At 42.2% G+C, this 19,560-nt stretch overlaps 1 protein-coding gene across 1 annotated transcript; it reads right to left on the bottom strand.

Moving 5' to 3' along the window:
* Positions 1–698: 698 nt before the first annotated feature.
* Positions 699–19,255, bottom strand: LOC127630904 (refilin-A-like). The gene is made up of 4 exons (XM_052108763.1): positions 18,997–19,255; positions 17,871–18,192; positions 3,848–3,957; positions 699–3,516 (listed from the first exon to the last, which is right to left on the bottom strand). Exons 2-4 carry the CDS (start codon positions 18,084–18,086, stop codon positions 3,174–3,176), a joined length of 669 nt encoding a protein of 222 aa, XP_051964723.1. The 5' UTR covers positions 18,087–18,192; positions 18,997–19,255; the 3' UTR covers positions 699–3,173.
* Between the last annotated feature and the right edge of the window lie 305 nt (positions 19,256–19,560).

Genomic DNA, 19,560 nt, shown 5'->3' with positions numbered 1-19,560 from the left:
TCAGATTGACTTATTAAAGATAAATGAAGCTTGTGACATGTGCATTTTGATCTTTAGTGTGGGCAAGTGATTGTCTCTTCATTGGACTTGGAAGGGGCATCTGAAGTTTTGGGGGCACAAGAAAATTCTATGGGGGTAATGTCTCCCCCCCCCAGACCCTGTCGTGTTACTTTTGCTATCTTTAAAATACATTCTACTTGGTTTGATGTTTTGTTTTCTAATGCAATGCCACTCATTCATCATGTGTGGCTTACACATCCAAATACTTCTGGAACCACTGTATTGTTGAAATACAATTGTATTGTAGTAATAATGTCCATGCCTCTTGATAATGTACTTAATGACTGCTTTATAAAAATACTTCCTTGTAATACAGCCTAAAACAAGCTTGAATGTATGGATTCAAATTCTCTGATATATACTGCCTCCCTTGAGGTCTGAGTATTATTTCAGAGTCTTTCTAGAGAATTGCAGGTCAGAGAGATGTTTTTCCAGAAGTTGAATTTTATGATAGTATAATTGCAGAACAATTTTTCATCTTAAACTGGAAAATATTTGACCTTGATGGAAACTGCGGCAGTAACAGTGACGGTGCATATGCAGTGACGGCTCATTCTTACCTTAATCATAGAAAATAGATTTCATCATGTTCATCATGGCACTAAAAGATAAACATATGCAGGCGTTTTGAGGTTTGGGGCTTTTATTTATTCAGTTTGGATATACATTTTGTTTTTCTTAAATTATTTTCTCATCTGTTGTCCAAAAGACAATTAACTTGGGACTTATACAAAAATATAAAGAGAATTACAAGTGCTGTTTGCCACATATACAACAGTAAAGTATTTTACATACACACAAATTATCGTGTTATAGGAAACAAAACAAAAATTGATCAGTTAGCAGAGAGTATTTTTACATCAAACTGATTTAATCATAAAATTTCATACACATGACAAAAATAAATGCTCTCCCATCAGCTCCAGTCTAATTACATAACATGGCTTTCAACACGTTGCTAAAATTCCTCTATTAACTTATCAAATGTCCATCATTTCATGGGTAAACCATTTCAACACATAAGTGATTTATCAGACATGCCTCCCCTGTAATTTCACATCTTTTCAACCCCTTGCGAGTTTCTCTTTAAATGCTAATGCTTTTTGCAGGCATTGGTTAACTAAACCATCTAAATGTCTATGGTATGCATATTTTCCAGTAATGTCATGGAATATATGTGCATGATGCATTAGTTTACTGTATAACACTGTTTTGACAGAACCCTGTTCTTTTGTTCTTTTACTTCCATGTATTTCCTCTCAACACTTACAGTAAATCCATACACTATTACAGACTTAAACATACATTTTTCTTTTCCCCTGAAATATTAAATGCACAGCTATTTTCATGCACCAGAGGATCAACATCATAAAAAAAAAGAAAGATTTTTAATGAGGTAAGAATTCTAAATTTATAGTCCAAAATCAAGAACAAAATCAAGTATTGACACGTCCCCAATGATTGATTGCTTTAGTGAAAATATCGGTGCATTATATCTCATTACCTTCCAAAAAGAACAGCAGAAGTTAAAGCAAGTCATCTCAGAACAGGATGCGTTCCCTCTCAGCTACACAAAAGAGTTTGTGTGCAACAGGAAATGCATTAGCTGGTGTTAACAGTTCACTTAATCAAGATTTTAGATGAGACTTTTTGGCTCCAAAAACAAGAGAAAATACTCATTACTTCTCGAAACCAGAGGTTATCCAGTCATACAACCAGAACGCATGTCAGGTTAATGCACATAGTCTTCAGAAGATAATAATGTCATGAGTTAAATTAACTTTGTTCCCTCCAGGTTAACTATTCTTATTCACAAAACCAGCACAAATCCCCCCTCAATTCTCCCATCTACTGTAATACATGCTCAATCAATCTATTGGTTATTAATTTAAATACAAGTTCTTGCATTTTCTTTCATTCCCTAACCATCTTTGTGAGTTCAGGTCATCTTTTGGCCATTTCATTATTATCATCACCTCAAAACCTTGGGTGGCCAAAAAAAAATAATTGTATTTTTTTACTTGTGCAAGAATTATTCCACATTGTCTGAGGTACAAACAGAAAGGGAGGAAATCTTTAAGGTCGTATTTCCCTTTCTATACATTTTACAGAATATTTGGTCCAACCTTTCAAGTGCTCCTACTTGTTTATTTACCTTTTTTCATATCAAGACATTTATAACACAAAAGTGCAACTAAGATACAGTAAATATGATCTCAGCAAATTCTCTGAATATTTAGGGTTGAATCCCAATTTACTATGTGCTGGATCTCTCATCCACAGACTTTATAATAAAATATGGCAATAAAATTTGGCAGCATTTAGTCTTAATTATAGTCAGGCTTGTGGTGTACCATTTCCTGTTTGAGCATTTGCAAGAATCAGCAATACTGAGTAAGACAAATAATTAGGCCCGCATGGAACCTTTTCATATTTTTGCGCTGGGGGAAAATCTGTAGAATTCAGAATTCAGATTGAAATGGTTAAATCGCTTAAAGCTGAGTATTGCAGTTTAAATTGTAGATGATAACCGTATCAAATTAGGCAAACATTTTTAGATTTTGGCTTTAAAAGGTACTGTGTGAGGTACCAGAATTGACCTTGGTTACCTAAATGTGCTGGCAAATAATAGAGATTCTGATTAGATTTTAAACACGCAAGGTGAGGGGGATGTGTCGAACTTTTAAATCAACATGTGTATGAATTCTGCGAAAATCCGCTGAATTCTGTGATTCCGTGCGGGCCAATGAATAAGCTTTAGAAATATCAGAAACTGTTTCTGCCCAAATGGTTCACTCCCCTCCTGACTGGATATTACAATCAAAAAATCTCTGATGTACAAAAATACATGACTTACACATAATAAACGTATACTGCAACATGTAAAGAAGACTGCACAGACACAACTTATTCCCACTGTTAAGTACCAACTTCACCGGAAGCAAAAGAACAAAATGGCCCTCACTGACTTAGTTTTCTTTGAAGTCTCCAGTCTCCATCCATTTTTAATCAGGGTTGTAGTTGTAACAGAGCCCTGTTGCTCGAGTCCAAGCACTTCCAATGCAGCTCTAAAAAGGGAGTTTTTCAATTGTGGGAACGATATCAAACCCCTCTCAGAGGTCTTCTGTGTAAATGATACATGGACTGGCATCCTCGGTGGACTCTAGTCTGACTGTGGACACAAACCATCGTCGCCCGGCTGCATTTCTGTTACAATTGTAGTTAAGTGTGGTGCGGTACGTATTACGGGCATGCTTGGGAAACACTATGGTTGTGCTTTGGAAGTGTATAGGCCTGAGCCGTGGCTCGAAGTGAACCTCTGACTTGTAGCTGCGCCACGTGTGGTTTTGCACCGCCACCACTGTCTCGCTAAAGGACGTGACGGTCGGGACCTGGACGCAGTATACTTGGTCGCGGAAATGTTTGTCTGAAGCATACTTCACTGCTGAGTTGAACCTGATGGATGGCAATTAACATGAATTAATTAGTCAAACAAGTAATAGAATATAATATCCTTAGAGGACAGTGGAATTTATTTTCTGAAATTGTTTTGTGTTTCCTTACAAAAAGGATAGAGTTCCCCTACAAGAGTTTAGCATATGCTATTGTTAGTAAAACCATAGTAACCACCAAATTTACCAAGGTTTAAATTACAATAACCAAATTTTTTAACTATGATATTTGTAGCAAACCTTCATAATAGAGGAAACGCTGTAAAATTGGTATTTTAACATGAGCATTTTTCTAGCACTGGTACTAGTTGCTGATGCTGCATAATGTCACTTACTTGATCTCTTTTTCAGGTTTTGGGTTGACCTCAATGCTCTCTCCGTAGACCACAGGGTACATCCGTGACTTAGCATCTGGACCTTGAGAGTTCAGGAGCAAGTATGGCAGCTAATTGGAGACATTAAAAAACAGCATTTAGCCATTTAGCTAACTCTCATTACAACCAGACACTTGCCATTATATCAAACACAGCTGAAAGCTATTTGGTTCGTTAAATGAAGCTCAACATTGTCTTTGTGTTAGATTTTGAGTTGCCACAGTATGCAGTAGACTAGCATGTCTTATGGTCAATATTAGGTCAAAAATGGCAACAGAAAAAACAGTCAGTCGTTGTTTTGAGGAATGAAGGCTATACAATGCTTGAAATTGAAGATTTCATACAAAGGTGTACACTACAGTCTTCAAAGACAAAGGACAACTGGCTCTAACAAGGACACAAAGAGATGTGGAAGGCCCAGATACAACTCTAGTTTGAGAAATAGACGACTCACATGTCCTCAGCTGACAGCTTCATTGAATTCTACCCGCTCAACACCAGTTTCATGTACAACAGTAAAGAGAAGGCTCAGGGGTGCAGGTACATGGTATATAAGTAGTTATAATTATACAAAAGTTAGACTGGGTAAGAGGCGCTTCAAGAATGCAGATATTTAGTATAAATTTGTTCACTAGCAGAGCTCTGCTTGGTGTTCATCCTGCTTTAGTTCCTTTGGGAACTATTTTCATTGGCAGAGCAAAAATAAACTAAATATATGGAAATATTGTGTGTAAAATTTAAGTTCATTGACATTACTTGAACTTCTTATGTATGAAACTGTTGTTTAAAAGCAGCATCACACTCGAAACCATGCTGTTGTAGGCTACTGAAATTCAGCTCTGTAAGCCATGCAGCACAGTTGCTTGTGTGATATTTCTCACATTATATTTTGTATGGAAATTTACTTTAAAGATTGATGAGGTGGGGTATTTTACTTTCTATGCAAAGTAACAACTATCTGTTAAATGAGTGCCACATACAAATATAATCCAGCTAGTCCATTAGTTTCAGTAAATTGAGATAATGAGATTATTACAGAGTTTGAAGCAGTGCAGTTTGTGTGCATGTGAGTCTGTCTCCATGTTGATATTTTTGGTGGTCAGACAAACGGCGACAATGCAGCAGTCTGTGCCTTCACCTGCTCTAGCCATCAACACACACACACACACACACACACACACACACACACTCACCATGCTCATCATCCTCCTCTGTGCCCAGCACGTACACAGCCTTGTTCTCACTCTCTCTCTGACAGCTAATGCAAATTAATTCATCATTCATCATTCAGATCTCTGCTAAGATCTGAGGTGACTTGGAGAATGTGGGCTCTTCCCGAGCTGAAGCGCAACATTTTTGAACTTGCACATCCAGTAAATAATGTAACCTGCTGACATGTCTACACTGGTCTCTTTATCCTTTGCAGTTTCATATTGTGATAGATGACAATCGCCATTTTTTGTTTGAAGCCTTTGGATGTTAAGTACTGTTGAACTAGTAAAGAGAAGTCAGAGGAATTGTGCCGTTCCATGTGAGGGACAGTATGTCACCTTCAGACATGTAGTAACTACAGTAGATTTTATCAAGCAGTTCTCTGAACTCTGGCCAAATGTTAGAGATAGGGTGACTAAGTATTGGACTAGTTTACCTATAGATACTGTATCGATATTATAATGGCAAGAACCTATATTTTTAGTTACAGTACATTTAATATATTACAAATATTTAAAACACAAAAATCATTTATTTCTATTCGACCATAATGCAAACTCAGGATAAGCTAAGAATATGACTTTAACTTGTTTCATTTGTAATGAAGAAGACTGACATCCAAAAGACTGAGAGAATTAATGACATTATAATATTTAGCATTTTGTTTCATTAAAAATGTATATTATCAGATAACAATTTGACTTTGTGCAAATACATTGGAGAATTTCCATTGTGTGTAACAACAGCATACATTTGAGCTTATGGAATGATTTTCCGGACATTATTCAAAAGGAATTGCAAATTGTATTTGCAATTGCGTTTTCAATAAAATGTGACATAATCCAAACGCAATTGCAAATCGCGCATTACCGTTTGCATTTTCGTTTAAGCGAACGCACAGTGACTGCCAGATTTCAAATGGAAAAGCAAAGTCTGTTTGCAACTGTGTTTCCCATATCTTACAAGTTTTGGCCCTGTCATATTTAAATAGCAATTTCAATTACCATGTCTGCTTTTTCACTTTCTCAGCGTCGCGTATGTAGCCAGCCAAAACTCAAATGGAATACTAATTCCCTTAGTATTTCCATTGATGCCTTACACGGAAACCTGTCAATCAGGGTCAAGGGTGGGATTATGCTATGGGGCGTGTTTGTCTTGGGAAGTGACGTCACTCACAGTCGACGGTCAAGAGTCATTATATAAACGAGCATTAAAAGTAATGGACCAGAAATCTGTAAGATGGCATCACTGCATCATTTTAAGGAAGCATAATATCTTGAGTTTTGACAGTTTTGTAAATTTTTCTTTTTAAAACTAATTTTTAAGTGTGTGAACAACGTTGCACCAGAAATATTCTGTCAACTAGTACATAAACAAAAGAGCGGAATAAGAACTAGAGGCACAATAAGTGGAAACTATAGCCGCAAAGCGTAGAACAACATTTGGTCAGACATCATTTTCAGTAAGAGGCATACATTTGTGGAATGCATCTGAAATTAAAACATTGACAGACTTCAAGGTTTTTAATACACATTTAAAGCAATGGCTGAAACTGAAACAACTTTGTGAACACTGACTGTACAGGACATAACACAATGCACACAAACATAATGTTGCATATGTGAGCACGCACAGACATATGCACCCTTTTGTGTTCTTGTATTGTTAAATGTGTCTAGACTTTGATTTATAGTGACTTCCACATCTACTTAAGCCCATATCTTATTTCATATATGGGATGTATTTGTTGTATGTATTTTATTAATTATAAATCTTAAACTCAATACTCTGTAATTTTTGTTTTAAATTTATAAGCCTAACCAGGGACAGGGGTTGCAAATTAGTCATGGCTAGAAACATGTATGCGTGGCATCTACTTTGTATTCTTTATAAAGCAATGTTCTATGCATTTGTCCCTGTCAAATAAACATTAAAATAAATACAAAATAAATAAAGAGGTGATGCCCTGAACAGACGCCGGTTTATTTGATCTTGACTGTCGACTGTGAGTGACGTCTCTTCCCAAGACAAACACGCCCCATAGCATAATCCCACCCTTGACCCTGATTGACAGGTTTCCGTGTAAGTCATCAATGGAAATACTAAGGGAATTAGTATTCCATTTGAGTTTTGGCTGGCTACATACGCTACGCTGAGAAAGTGAAAAAGCAGATGTGGTAATTGAAATTGCTATTTAAATATGACAGGGCCAAAACTCGTAAGATATGGGAAACACAGTTGCAAACGGACTTTGCTTTTCCATTTGATATCTGGCAGTCACTGTGTGTTCGCTTAAACGAAAATGCAAACGGTAATGCGCGATTTGCAATTGCGTTTGGATTATGTCACATTTTATGCGTCCACAAATTGAAAACGCAATTGCAAATACAATTTGCAATTCCTTTTGAATAATGTCCGGAAAATCATTCCATATGAGCTGGCATGGGCTCCACAAGTTTGTGCAAAACATGATGATCCATGTTATTCCAGCATGATTTGACAATGTTCCAAACACAATCTTGGGTGCTTCTATGGAAGCAAATGAAATCTCGTACTATAGAGTAAGCATAAGTGTGACTCAAAAATAGTGCACAATCTGAACTAATTCTCATTCATCCTAAAACTAAAATGTTCTCTGTCTTTCCTGGCCTAAATTAGATTTTGAATCCCAGATTTTAAACGTGGTCTTTTGGACCCCAGTGTATGTCTATGTGTGTTTATGCACTGTAGAAGTACAAATGTAACACGAGTCTCTGTATCCCCTGTGTTAAATGCTGAATGGATGAGCCCACTGTGCTGTTAGACGATGTGCCACCTCACCACGCTAAAAACCCAGGAGACATGCAGTCACACGAGATACTGCACTCAATGTTCATAAACCAAGAAACAGGACAGAGTAGTTAAAAGTTCAATAGCTCTACAGTCTCAGATAACTCCTCCATCTAAGGTTGAAGGCTGAGCTGAGTTCGTCATTACTATAATTTTACTACATTTATAGACCATGTTGAATCATTATAAATGCATATTTCTTGGATTTTATAGAAGCACATAATATACTTTTTGGAACACTCTCAAAACATGCTGGATAACATGCATCATCAGGTGATGCGTAAACTTGTGGAGTCATCCCAGTGGAGCGCATGCTGACACTGACACACAAAATATGAAACTCATGTACATAATTTGTTATGAACATTTTTATTAAATTATAAAGGTACTCGTGGTCTCAGACTTTTGGACCACACTGTATATGTTTTTTTTCTCAATAAAATAGGCATTCTTGTATTCATTTACGACACATTCCTGCATGTTGCTGGTGTTCCCTGCCACAATCTCTTTGCCCCGGCTCACTCATTTTGCTGTTCAATGTGGCTTTCTCGCAGATGGAGGAATTTCATGGTGTGGTGGCTTTTGCCTTCATACATTTCCTCTCGCCATTATAGCTTTTGTTTTCGTCATGGATTATGTCATGTATTATGTCATGGATTAATAGTACATCGAGGCCAGGGACGGACTGGCCTTTGGGAGAACCGGGACTTTTCCCAATGGGCTGGCCACGAAACGGGGCCAAATAGGACACGATAAGCTGAAATGGGCCACCGCGTTATGCAGAACGGGCCACAAAATGGCACGCGATATGCCGAAGGGGGCAGCGATATACACAAATGGACAGCAACAGCTTTTAAGCCTGTTTCTGTGTAAATTCCTTTGCCAATTTCTCTTCCCAGTCTGCCCCTGATTGAGGCTGAATTACACCATCACTCCACTCTATGCTATTGGTTTGGCCTCTGTTGTTATGTTGTGTATTTTATATATATACTGTATATAAATATTGTTTGGTTTTATTTTATAGTTTAGATGTACTTTTATTTTTATGTTTTGTAAAGTGCCATTAGCACTGAAAAAGTAAAGAAATTCTGGTAAAACTTTATATTATAAATAAGGTTTTAATTATTATCATTAGTAAATCATAGATCATTAGGTATCATGAACTAACAACGAACAATATTTTTTACAGCATTTACCAATCTTGGTTAATGTTACTGTACACAGTTACAATTTTTAATTGTTAGTTCATGATGTTAACATATGCAACTTTTAATGTTAAAGCTGAAGTATGCCATTTTTGCAGCAACAAACACTTTGCACAAATCTTTTTGAATACACCCCATCTGCCATTGGTCAAACAAAGAGAGAGCCCCTGATAGTCTCTGTGTGTTTTGAGCACCCCGCTTAGACCCGCCCCAACAATGTTCCTCAACAAATGGCATGAGTTGGGGGCAGGTCTAAGCGGGTCACTCAAAACAAACAGATATTTTCAAAGCGCCACATAAAAACAGTGCTTACAGTTTTCGAGAAATGTAACCTATGAATGGCTTACTTATAGTTGTCTTTGCATATTTAGCTGGAATAGAAGAAAGTATTTTAACAGAAAAAGTTAATTTTTTCTCATTCATCAGCTTTAAATACATATTAGTATACTGTATGTTGTAATGACCATTAACAAGAATTGATAAGAGCTGTAACGGTATTGTTCATTGTAAGCTCATGCTAACTAATATAATTAACTAATGTTACTTAATGTAGTAGTAGTAGTAGTAGTAGTCGAATTGCACAACACAGCTGATCATGTCATCTCAACAATAAGGCCCCGATGAGGGGGCGACCTTGAGGGGCACTGCAGGAAGTGGTCGCCACTCGAAGTTTCATTCCAAACGAAAGTAAAACACAAAATCTTTTCAGGAAAAACCTTTTCACAAAACTGTAAGTGAAGGGTACATTTATTCTGTAATGTGATGCTCCCTTCAGATTACCTACTTCAAGGGGTCTGGTTGAATAGGGCACAGGGAAGATTGGAATTCGCCCAAAGACTGTACATTTTGTATTAACATATCTGCAAAAAGCGAATTTTGTCAATGTTAAGGCAAACACATGGACTAAAATGTTGATTTCATGGGGTATTTAAAGCAGCATTAGGGTGGCTAGTGTTTCAGGGGAGGGGCGGGGGGAGAACCCGTTGCTTCTTATTTGAGTAAACAGAGGTCATCAGAAATGTATGCAACTGATTGCAATAGCTCCTGTTAGGCCTGCCACTCTAAAATAGATTGGCGGGATTTTTTTCTAACATGGCATACAAAAACAACTCTCAAAATAGACCAGCAGCCACAAAATGAGAGGAAAAAAGTGTTGACGCAATGAGACACATCTATTCCTGCAATCATACAAACTGTACATATACTGTACAGTGTATGCTGGGATACACACCCTCACAAGGCAAGATTGCAATGAACAGAAAACGCAAAATGCTGCAAACAATTATGGCTTTGTATTTTTTTTTTACTTTGGGTGATCATTTTTTCCTCATATATTGCATGTTGCCTGCAGGGTTGACCACATATTTTATACCTTTAAGTAATAGGATTTTGGAAATGGCTTTGAACGTGGAAGAGGGATAGTTTGTTGACATTGGCTTGAGAGCTTTCCAATGTGTTAAAGTCATATTACAAAAAATATATAAAATGTATTTTGCACAAATAAAGTAGTGCTACTCCCTTCTATTTCACTGAGTGAGGAGTTTAAGCAGATTTTGTCTGAACTTTGGAACAGTCTTTAAACAAGTGCAAGCACGTTTCTCAAACAGGCCAAAGAGGAGTGTTTGGGTGATCATTTATACGATCCAGAATGCCTTAAGATAGCTGGTCTTTGTGGCGTGCTCAAGCAAAGCATTTATGTTGCACATTAGCCATGAATGCAGATCACTGTTACCTCAATGATATTAAAGGGATCATTCACCCAAAACATGGAAAATTCTGTTACACAATTATTTACTCGCCCTCATGACTTTCTTTTTCCCATGGAACACAAAAGGAGATGTTAGGCAGAATATAAGGGACTCAATCACCATTAATGTTTTATTGTATGGAGAAAAAAAAAAAGATGCAATGAAAGTTAATGGTGACTGGGCCTAACATACTGCCAAACATCTCTCAGAAGAGTTCCACAAAAAAAAGAAAGACTTTATTCAAACAAAGGTTTGGAATTGGACTGGGAGATTTAAAAAGAAAATTAAAAAAATTATTTCTCAATATTTTTTTATTTTTTTGGATGATATTCGATAATGACAATATTTGATTTATATCCTGATCTATATCTTGATATATCTTATTTTTTATCCAAACAGCCATTGTAGCAAAGATTTTAAAGGCATTGAATAAATAAATCAATCTATTAAAAACTAACAAAGGTATGTTTTCCAAATTTTTTCACAAAATAACCACAAGGCAGAATGACATTTAATCGTTTTCATTAATATGCACTTTTATATTTATATTCCATTTTGAGTGCTTAATATGGTTACGTTCACACATTTCGGTTATTTACAAGTGTGACAACTGCATTTTATAACCAAACTGACACTTGCAAATTTTCAGGTCTCACAACCGCATTCTCTGCAAACCTGTGCTGTGTGAACAAAACCATACTGGACAACTAGTTGTCAGTTACATCATGTACAGTGAGAGACACGCTGCACTGTACACGTGTGTCTCGTGTGTTTCATGTGGGGTTAACTCATTCAGACGGTGATATAGCTGCTTGTCATCTGAAGATTCAGCCGCTGTCTTCCACCAGAGCTGTTCGCTGTCACAAGCCGCGTGACACAAAAGCCGCGCTCTGCACGCAAGTTAAAAAGGATTCAAAGCCACTGTCGGTTAATTATAATCAGATGGACGAACTTGCACCTCGATTGGACTCATTTATTTAATAACGTGGCGGCAAGTGTGATAAGACATGCTGGGGTTATGGACGTCGCCATCTTTGATATTTACTTTAGTCACTCTCACTATGGTTACAGGTGTTGGAATACGGTTGTGACTTCGGATGTTCGTTCATACAGACTGCTACTGTAAACTGTTGTATGAATAGGACATTTCAAGACTTACATCTGTACGTAATTACAGTTGTTAATCCCAAACACCGACTGTGTGAACGTAGCCATGGAGCTTTTATTTTGACACTGAAAGTGCAGTGTGTAGCATCTGGTGAAAAGCTGTCATCTCCTCCTTTTCTGTTATTCTGTGCTGGGATTTGTAGATTTGTATAATCACTTGTAGCAGTTACTAATGTTTGGAATTGTGTGAATGCTAGAACATGCAGTACTTTGATTTCACAGTGCATGTAATGGCGCTTATAACACGAGCACATGAGCCCGCGCATGCACGGAACAGCACGTCACCCGTTTATACTAAAGTGCAAACAGATCACATTCATCTTTCTTTAGTCACAACCTTTTAACATAACCATTTTGATGTTATTTTAAATAACTGTGCAACACTGAAAATAGTCTTGTTATGATCCCTTGTTGTCTGTCCCGTGTTTTCTGTTTCTCCCGTCTCTGTTCACAGTCCATGTCACGTTTTCCTTGTTGTCCGCCCCGTGTTTCACTGTCTTCGTGTTAGAACTACATTTCCCATGATCCCCAGCACTCATCACTGCCAGCCGTGTGTCATTGTGCTCACCTGATTGTAGTTTGTCATCATCTTGTATCCAGTGTATATATACCCTGTTTGTTCTCCATTCCCTTGTCTATCGTTGATGTTTGTGGACACCTGTCTCCGTGCTCCTCCTCATGTTCATCCTGCCGGTTCTGCCTTTGATGTTTCCCGTGTTTGCGTTTTGTTTCCCCATCGCGGGTATTTCCTTTGTTTGTGTTTTTTCCGTTTAGTTTTTACTGTTGTTAATAAAATCACTGCATTTGGATCCAACCCCTTGTCTGCCTCCTCCTGCATCATTACAGAAGGACAGACCACTATGGATCCAGCGGTTCAACGAGCGAACTACGACCTGCTCTGCTTGAAACAAGAAGACCGCCCTATAGAGGACCACATCCGCGACTTCCTTAAGCTGGCGAGTATTTCGGATTTCCCGGACTCCTCTCTGGTGGTCTTCTTCAGGGGCAATCTGCACCCGCGACTGAAGGAGCGGCTGCCACAGGCGACGCGTGGCTGGACCCTCCGCGACTTCCTGGTGGCGACCCTACTGGTGTGCAACTCACCGCTCGCGGTGGGCGTTGCTGAGAAGGACCCTGCCTCACCGTCCACAGTGGTGTCTCTTCAGCCGCCCCCGGCGCCCCCTGTAACACCAACTCCACCTGTCAACGAGGTCACCCTCACGTCTGTCGTCTTCCACGAGCCAGCGCGGCCCTCTTTGTCTGCCCGGAGGAGGGAGAGAAGACGGGCTTCCGCCTTCCGGCCCACGCCTGCCCCGGTCTTCGAGCCAGAGCCCACACCTGCCCCGGTCTTCGAGCCAGCGCCCACGCCTTCCACGGTGAGCGAGCCAGCGCCCACGCCTTCCACGGTGAGCGAGCCAGCGCCCACGCCTTCCACGGTGAGCGAGCCTGTCGCCTCAGAAGTCAGTGAGCCAGTGCCTGTCGCTTCAGAGGTCAGTGAGCCAGCGCCTGTAGCCTCGACCGTCCCTGAGCCAGCGCCTGTAGCCTCGACCGTCCCAGAGCCAGCGCCTGTAGCCTCGACCGTCCCAGAGCCAGCGCCTGTAGCCTCGACCGTCCCAGAGCCAGCGCCTGTAGCCTCGACCGTCCCAGAGCCAGCGTCTGTGGCCTCTACCGTCCAAGACCCAACACCTCCCGAGCTTTCCAGAGCTCCGCCTCCCGAGCTTTCCAGAGCTCCGCCTTTCGAGCCTCCCGAGCTTTCCAGAGCTCCGCTTCCCGAGCTTTCCAGAGCTCCGCTTTCCAAGCCTACCGAGCTTACCAGAGCTCCGCCTCCCGAGCTTCCTAGAGCTCCGCCTTCCAAGCCTACCAAGCTTCCTAGAGCTCCGCCTTCCAAGCCTACCGAGCTAACCAGAGCTCTGCCTTCCGAGCTTGCCAGAGCTCCGCCTCCCGAGCTTCCTAGAGCTCCGCCTTCCGAGCCTACCGAGCTTTCCAGAGCTCCGCCTTCCGAGCTTCCCGAGCCTTCCAGGGCTCCGCCTTCCAAGCCTCCCGAGCTTACCAGAGCTCCGCCTCCCGAGCTTCCTAGAGCTCCGCCTCCCGAGCTTCCTAGAGCTCCGCCCTCCAAGCCTACCGAGCTTCCTAGAGCTCCGCCTTCCAAGCCTACCGAGCTAACCAGAGCTCCGCCTTCCGAGCTTGCCAGAGCTCCGCCTCCCGAGCTTCCTAGAGCTCCGCCTTCCTAGCCTACCGAGCTTTCCAGAGCTCTGCCTTCCAAGCTTCCCGAGCCTTCCAGGGCTCCGCCTCTTGAGCCTTCCAGGGCTCCGCCCCCCAAGCCTCTCGAGCCTTTCAGAGCTCTGCCCCTCAAGCCTCTTGAGCCTCCCAGGGCTTCGCCTCTCGAGCCTCTCAGGGCTCCGCCTCTCAAGCTTCTCGAGCCGCCCAGGGCTCCGCCTCTCAAGCCTTTCAAGCCCTCCAGAGCTCCGCCCCTCAAGTCTCTCGAGCCTTCCAAGGCTCCGCCTCAAGTCTCCTGAGCCTCCCAGGGCTCCTCTCGAGCCTCCCAGGGCACCGGCCCCCAAGCCTTTCGAGCCTACTAGGGCTCCGCCCCCCAAGCTTCCTACGGCTCCGCCTCTCGAGCCTTCCTTGGCTCCGCCTCTAGAGCTGCCTACGGCGCCACCGCCCTCAGCTCCATCTCAGGAGTCTCCCTCAGCTCCGCCTCCTGAGCTCTCAGAGCCTCCCTCGGCTCTGCCTCCTGAGCCTTCCTCGGCTCCACCTCCTGAACCTTCCTCGGCTCCACCTCCTGGGCCTGCCTCGGCCCGGCCTCCGGGGCCTCCCTCGGCTCTTCTCCCCGAGCCTCCCAGAGCTTTGCCTCTGGAGCCTCCTGCGGTGCCACCGCCCTCGGCTCCACCTCCTGAGCCATCCTTGGCTTTGTCTCCTGGGCCTTCCTCAGCTCCGTCTCCTGAGCCTCCTCCTGGGCCTCCTCCTGGGCCTCCAGAACCTCCCACAGCTTCGTCTCCAGAGCCCCTCTCAGCTCTGCCTCCGGGACCTGGCCCTGTCCTGAGGCTGCCTCCCAGGCCTCCTGGGCCTGTCCCTGTCCGATGGCCACCTCCCAGGTCCCCTAAACCGGCCTTTGCCTTGTGGCCAGCTCCCGGGCCACCCAAACCTGTCCCCTTAGTGTGGCCTTCTCCCCGGACCCCTGACCTAGTCCCTGTCCTGTGGCCTTCTCCCAGGCCTCCTGACCCAGTCCCTGTCCTGTGGCCTCCTCCTGGGCCTCCTGACCCTGTTCCCGTCCTGTGGCCTCTTCCCAGACCTCTTGACCCAGTCCCTGTCCTGTGGCCTCTTCCCAGACCTCCTGACCCAGTCCCAGTCCTGTGGCCTCTTCCCAGGCCCCCTGACTCAGTCCCTGTCCTGTGGCCTCCTTCCAGGCCCCCTGACCCAGTCCCAGTCCTGTGGCCTCTTCCCAGGCCCCCTGACCCAGTCCCTGTCCGGTGGCCTCCTCCCAGGCCCTCCAAACCTGTCCTTGCCCGGTGGCCAGCTCCCAGACCACCTGAACCTTGTGCCCCTCAGGACTTCCTGCCTGCCCTCTGTGCCCCCCTGGACCTCCTGCCTGCCCTCTGTGCCCCCTTGGACGTCCTACCTGCCCTTTGTACCCCATTGGACTTCCTGCCTGCCCTCTGTGCCCCCTTGGACTTCCTGCCTGCCCCTCGTTGCCCCCCGGATCTATCTGCCCCACGTTGCCCCCCCCTGGGATTGCCTGTCTTGCCTCCCTTTGGTCTGGCTCTGTGTCCCTTGTGCCCCCTTCATCTGTCTGTTTTACCCCCTCACTCCTTGGTCATTTTTTCTTGTTGTTGTTCTTGTGGGTCTTTTCCCCTCTAGGACCGTCTGGAATCCGGTCCTTTTGAGGGGGGCCTATGTTATGATCCCTTGTTGTCTGTCCCGTGTTTTCTGTTTCTCCCGTCTCTGTTTACAGTCCATGTCACGTTTTCCTTGTTGTCCGCCCCGTGTTTCACTGTCTTCGTGTTAGAACTACATTTCCCATGATCCCCAGCACTCATCACTGCCAGCCGTGTGTCATTGTGCTCACCTGATTGTAGTTTGTCATCATCTTGTATCCAGTGTATATATACCCTGTTTGTTCTCCATTCCCTTGTCTATCGTTGATGTTTGTGGACGCCTGTCTCCGTGCTCCTCCTCATGTTCATCCTGCCGGTTCTGCCTTTGATGTTTCCCGTGTTTGCGTTTTGTTTCCCCATCGCGGGTATTTCCTTTGTTTGTGTTTTTTTCCGTTTAGTTTTTACTGTTGTTAATAAAATCACTGCATTTGGATCCAACCCCTTGTTTGCCTCCTCCTGCATCGTTACAAGTCTACTGATGCGCTTTTATTAAACTTAATGTCTAATTAAAAAATGCATTAAAATCATCACAATATTGCTTCATTTTATATCGGCAGCAAAATCATCATGATTATAGTTGAATATTCAATATATCGCCCAGTCCTAGTTTGGAACAACATGAGGGTGAGTGATTCATGACAGAATTTTCATTTTTGGGTGAACTTTTCCTGTAACAGTTGATGGATCCCTGGAATTTGCTTAATCAATGAAGTTGGGTTGTTTTGTTAATGCTTTGACACAGAGTTGGCTTGTCAACTGAGCTATGTTTCCCAAAAGAAAACGTAATTTCCTGCCCTAGAGGATGCATCCATGAAGTGTTGGAAGAGGTTTTCTATCTATGCTAATCCAAATCTGGTTTTGCATTAACTCCAAAAGACAGTAACATGAGGTTTTCATTCGCATATAGTAGCCCTATTTCAATATGAAAGGACACTTAGATTTGAATGGATTGTCATGTCATATGCAGACGCATGTCATAGCTTAATGGGCTATGTAACCTATTAGAGTCAGAAATAAAACTTGAGTCTAGGTTATACCCAGTCTATTAGTCTGTACATGAGGCATTACACTGTAATGTGAACATGTGCTGTCAAGTAATACTGTACTGGTTTGATGTGTGTGTGTGTGTGTGTGCACATGTGTATGTGCTTTTAAAGGTTGCTATGAGGAAGGAGGAACAGAGAGATCAGTTACAGATACCACATTCAATCTCAGCAAACACAAGGTCAACTTGTTTACTGAAACTCTCTCTGCCCCCTCCTTGCATCCTCTGTTCATTACAGTGAGTCTCCAGAGGCACGGGCACCTGAGGTCCTTTCTATTTCAGGATTTTGTCCGATTACTTCTAATTATTTGTCCCTGGCCTTATGCCTCCACATTGTCAACAGTCTGTCTTAAGTTGACACAAACGGCTTATTCATTTGAAGTAAAACCTGCCTCCCAGTAACATGATCCTTTGAATTTGCTCTACCTAGTTACCACGTTAAAGTATATGGCTTTGTTTATGCGACTGTTTTGATAACTGCTACTGGTTCCCAATCAAATGGGAAGTTACAGGTAAATGCACAGCAAAAAGTACATTTACACCTCCTTAACTGCATTTAACAAATAAATGCATATTTAAAAGTAAATTATCCATGTATAGTGAGAATAATAAATTCTAATATGACTGTTTGATGCCGACTGCATCCATTTAGACCTCAGACATGCACATGTGACTGTATGCACCAAAATGTCTGATTACACATAGTAAAACATGATACCGTATACCCAAGTAGGGCATCATTTTGGATCAACCTCCTTTGTTGGTCCTGAGACAACAATCAGTGCCTTAACCCTAACCCTACCCCTAAAATCAAAAGGCACTGATTTGTCAATAGGAATGTTGTTCAGGGCCAAGAACATGTCCTACTTGAGTAAATATCACCTTCATTAGATGAATGCATACCAGTTTGCCCTCCCGGCTCTCCTTTCTGCTGTATCCCTGCAGCTCAGTTGGTGTTGAACAGCTGCCGGAACGAGACTCAAGGATCCCCGGTGACAAAGAGTAGAAGGGTGGGCTGGGACTTGGAGGGAGTCCTGAATCCGGACTATCGAGCAGTCCCTCCCTGTTCTTTCCTTTCAAACTCTCATCCATAGCTTGTAAATGTAAGTGCCCCACCATTTCTGGAGAAGCGCAAAGCTAAAATCAGGCAAATTCACTCCAGGAGAGATGAAGTTAAAGTTCCATATCTGAGCCACAGATGAAATCCCAGTGCTCCAACTGATGCCTGAAACATTATTACAACACATTGAGGATATTGCGTTAATTATGAAAAGACATGGTTATGATATGGCAGTGATTCAAGCAGTGGGCTGCCTGTATAGACACTGAATGAAAAGTTTGATTTCATTGTGCTGTTCAGATCAAATGCGTTCTTGTGCTAAAAAAGCTGCAGTGCAACAAATATTGCAGAATGCATCTGTCTCAAGATGCGTTTTAAAGGGATGGTTCGCCCAAAAAGGAAAATTCTCTTAAATATTGATTTGGGTTTCTCACCCACTCCTTTCACACACTTCCAAAGACTTGTATTTAACTACTGAAGTTGTATGGATTATTTTTATTCTGCCTTTATGTGCTTTTTTTGAGCTTCAAAGTTCTGGCACCTATTCACTTGTATTGTATGGACCTACAGAGTTGAGATTTACTTCTAAACATCTTCGTTTGTGTTCAGCAGAACAAAGAAAGGCATATGCATCTGGGATGGCATGAGGGTGAGTAAATGATGAGAGAATTTTAATTTTTGGGGTAACTATCCCTTTAAAGGTTGTCGACTGTTTTACAGAGATACATAATTGAAATACAAACGGACAAATAAACATTTTTGGGGTGAACGGCCACTAATGCGCGTATGGTCCCCAAAATGTTGATAGCAGGTTTGAGGCACAGCATGTTTCAAAATGCGCTTAATCATGCTTAATATTAAATATATATCAGTTATGATTTAATTAAAAACCAAGCAAACAAAAGTCACTCTTAATACACTATAGTTTAAGACTGAATGTATTTTAAAATCGCAACGAGTTTTTGTTACCTTTGAATCGCAGAGATTTCCACCGGTTAAAAGTCCGTGAATTAAATGATCAGCGCATAACACTTTTAGTTCATAATCTCGGGAGTGTAAAATCCACAACAGAAGCGATTATTTCCACCGCAAAGACTTCGAAGAGAATATCACAGATGTCTCACAATTGTCCGCTGGTTAATTCACCACTGAACAGTTCAACCCCGCACCGGTTCTGCCGTCCCTCTCTTGCTCTTCTGGAAACGCTGAAGTTTATCTGGCAGCAGCGGAGCGCCAGTCTGTGCCTTTATGCTCCTGGAGCCAATGCAGGTCGCTGATGAGATGCTGTCATTACCAGGTTTCGCCAGCAGGGGGAGCAGCGCTCAACACTGAAGAGCTTGATAATGAAAGTTTTGACCTACATTTCGCTAAACAAGGGTCGAAATCATCCCAAATTTGTTTGGATGTACAATTATAGTTTTCTGAGATGTTGTAAATCAGTTTTTATACATTTAGAAATGTTTTGCATGCATATCTGCTTTAAAAATAAGGAGTGAAATGTGCTTCTGTCATTTACAAAGACACAAATGGCCT

Source organism: Xyrauchen texanus, chromosome 37 (assembly GCF_025860055.1).
Source record: "Xyrauchen texanus isolate HMW12.3.18 chromosome 37, RBS_HiC_50CHRs, whole genome shotgun sequence".
Taxonomy (NCBI): Eukaryota; Metazoa; Chordata; class Actinopteri; order Cypriniformes; family Catostomidae; genus Xyrauchen; species Xyrauchen texanus.
The sequence above is the reverse complement of the archived record's forward strand: the minus strand, read 5'-3'. Positions and strand labels throughout refer to the sequence as shown.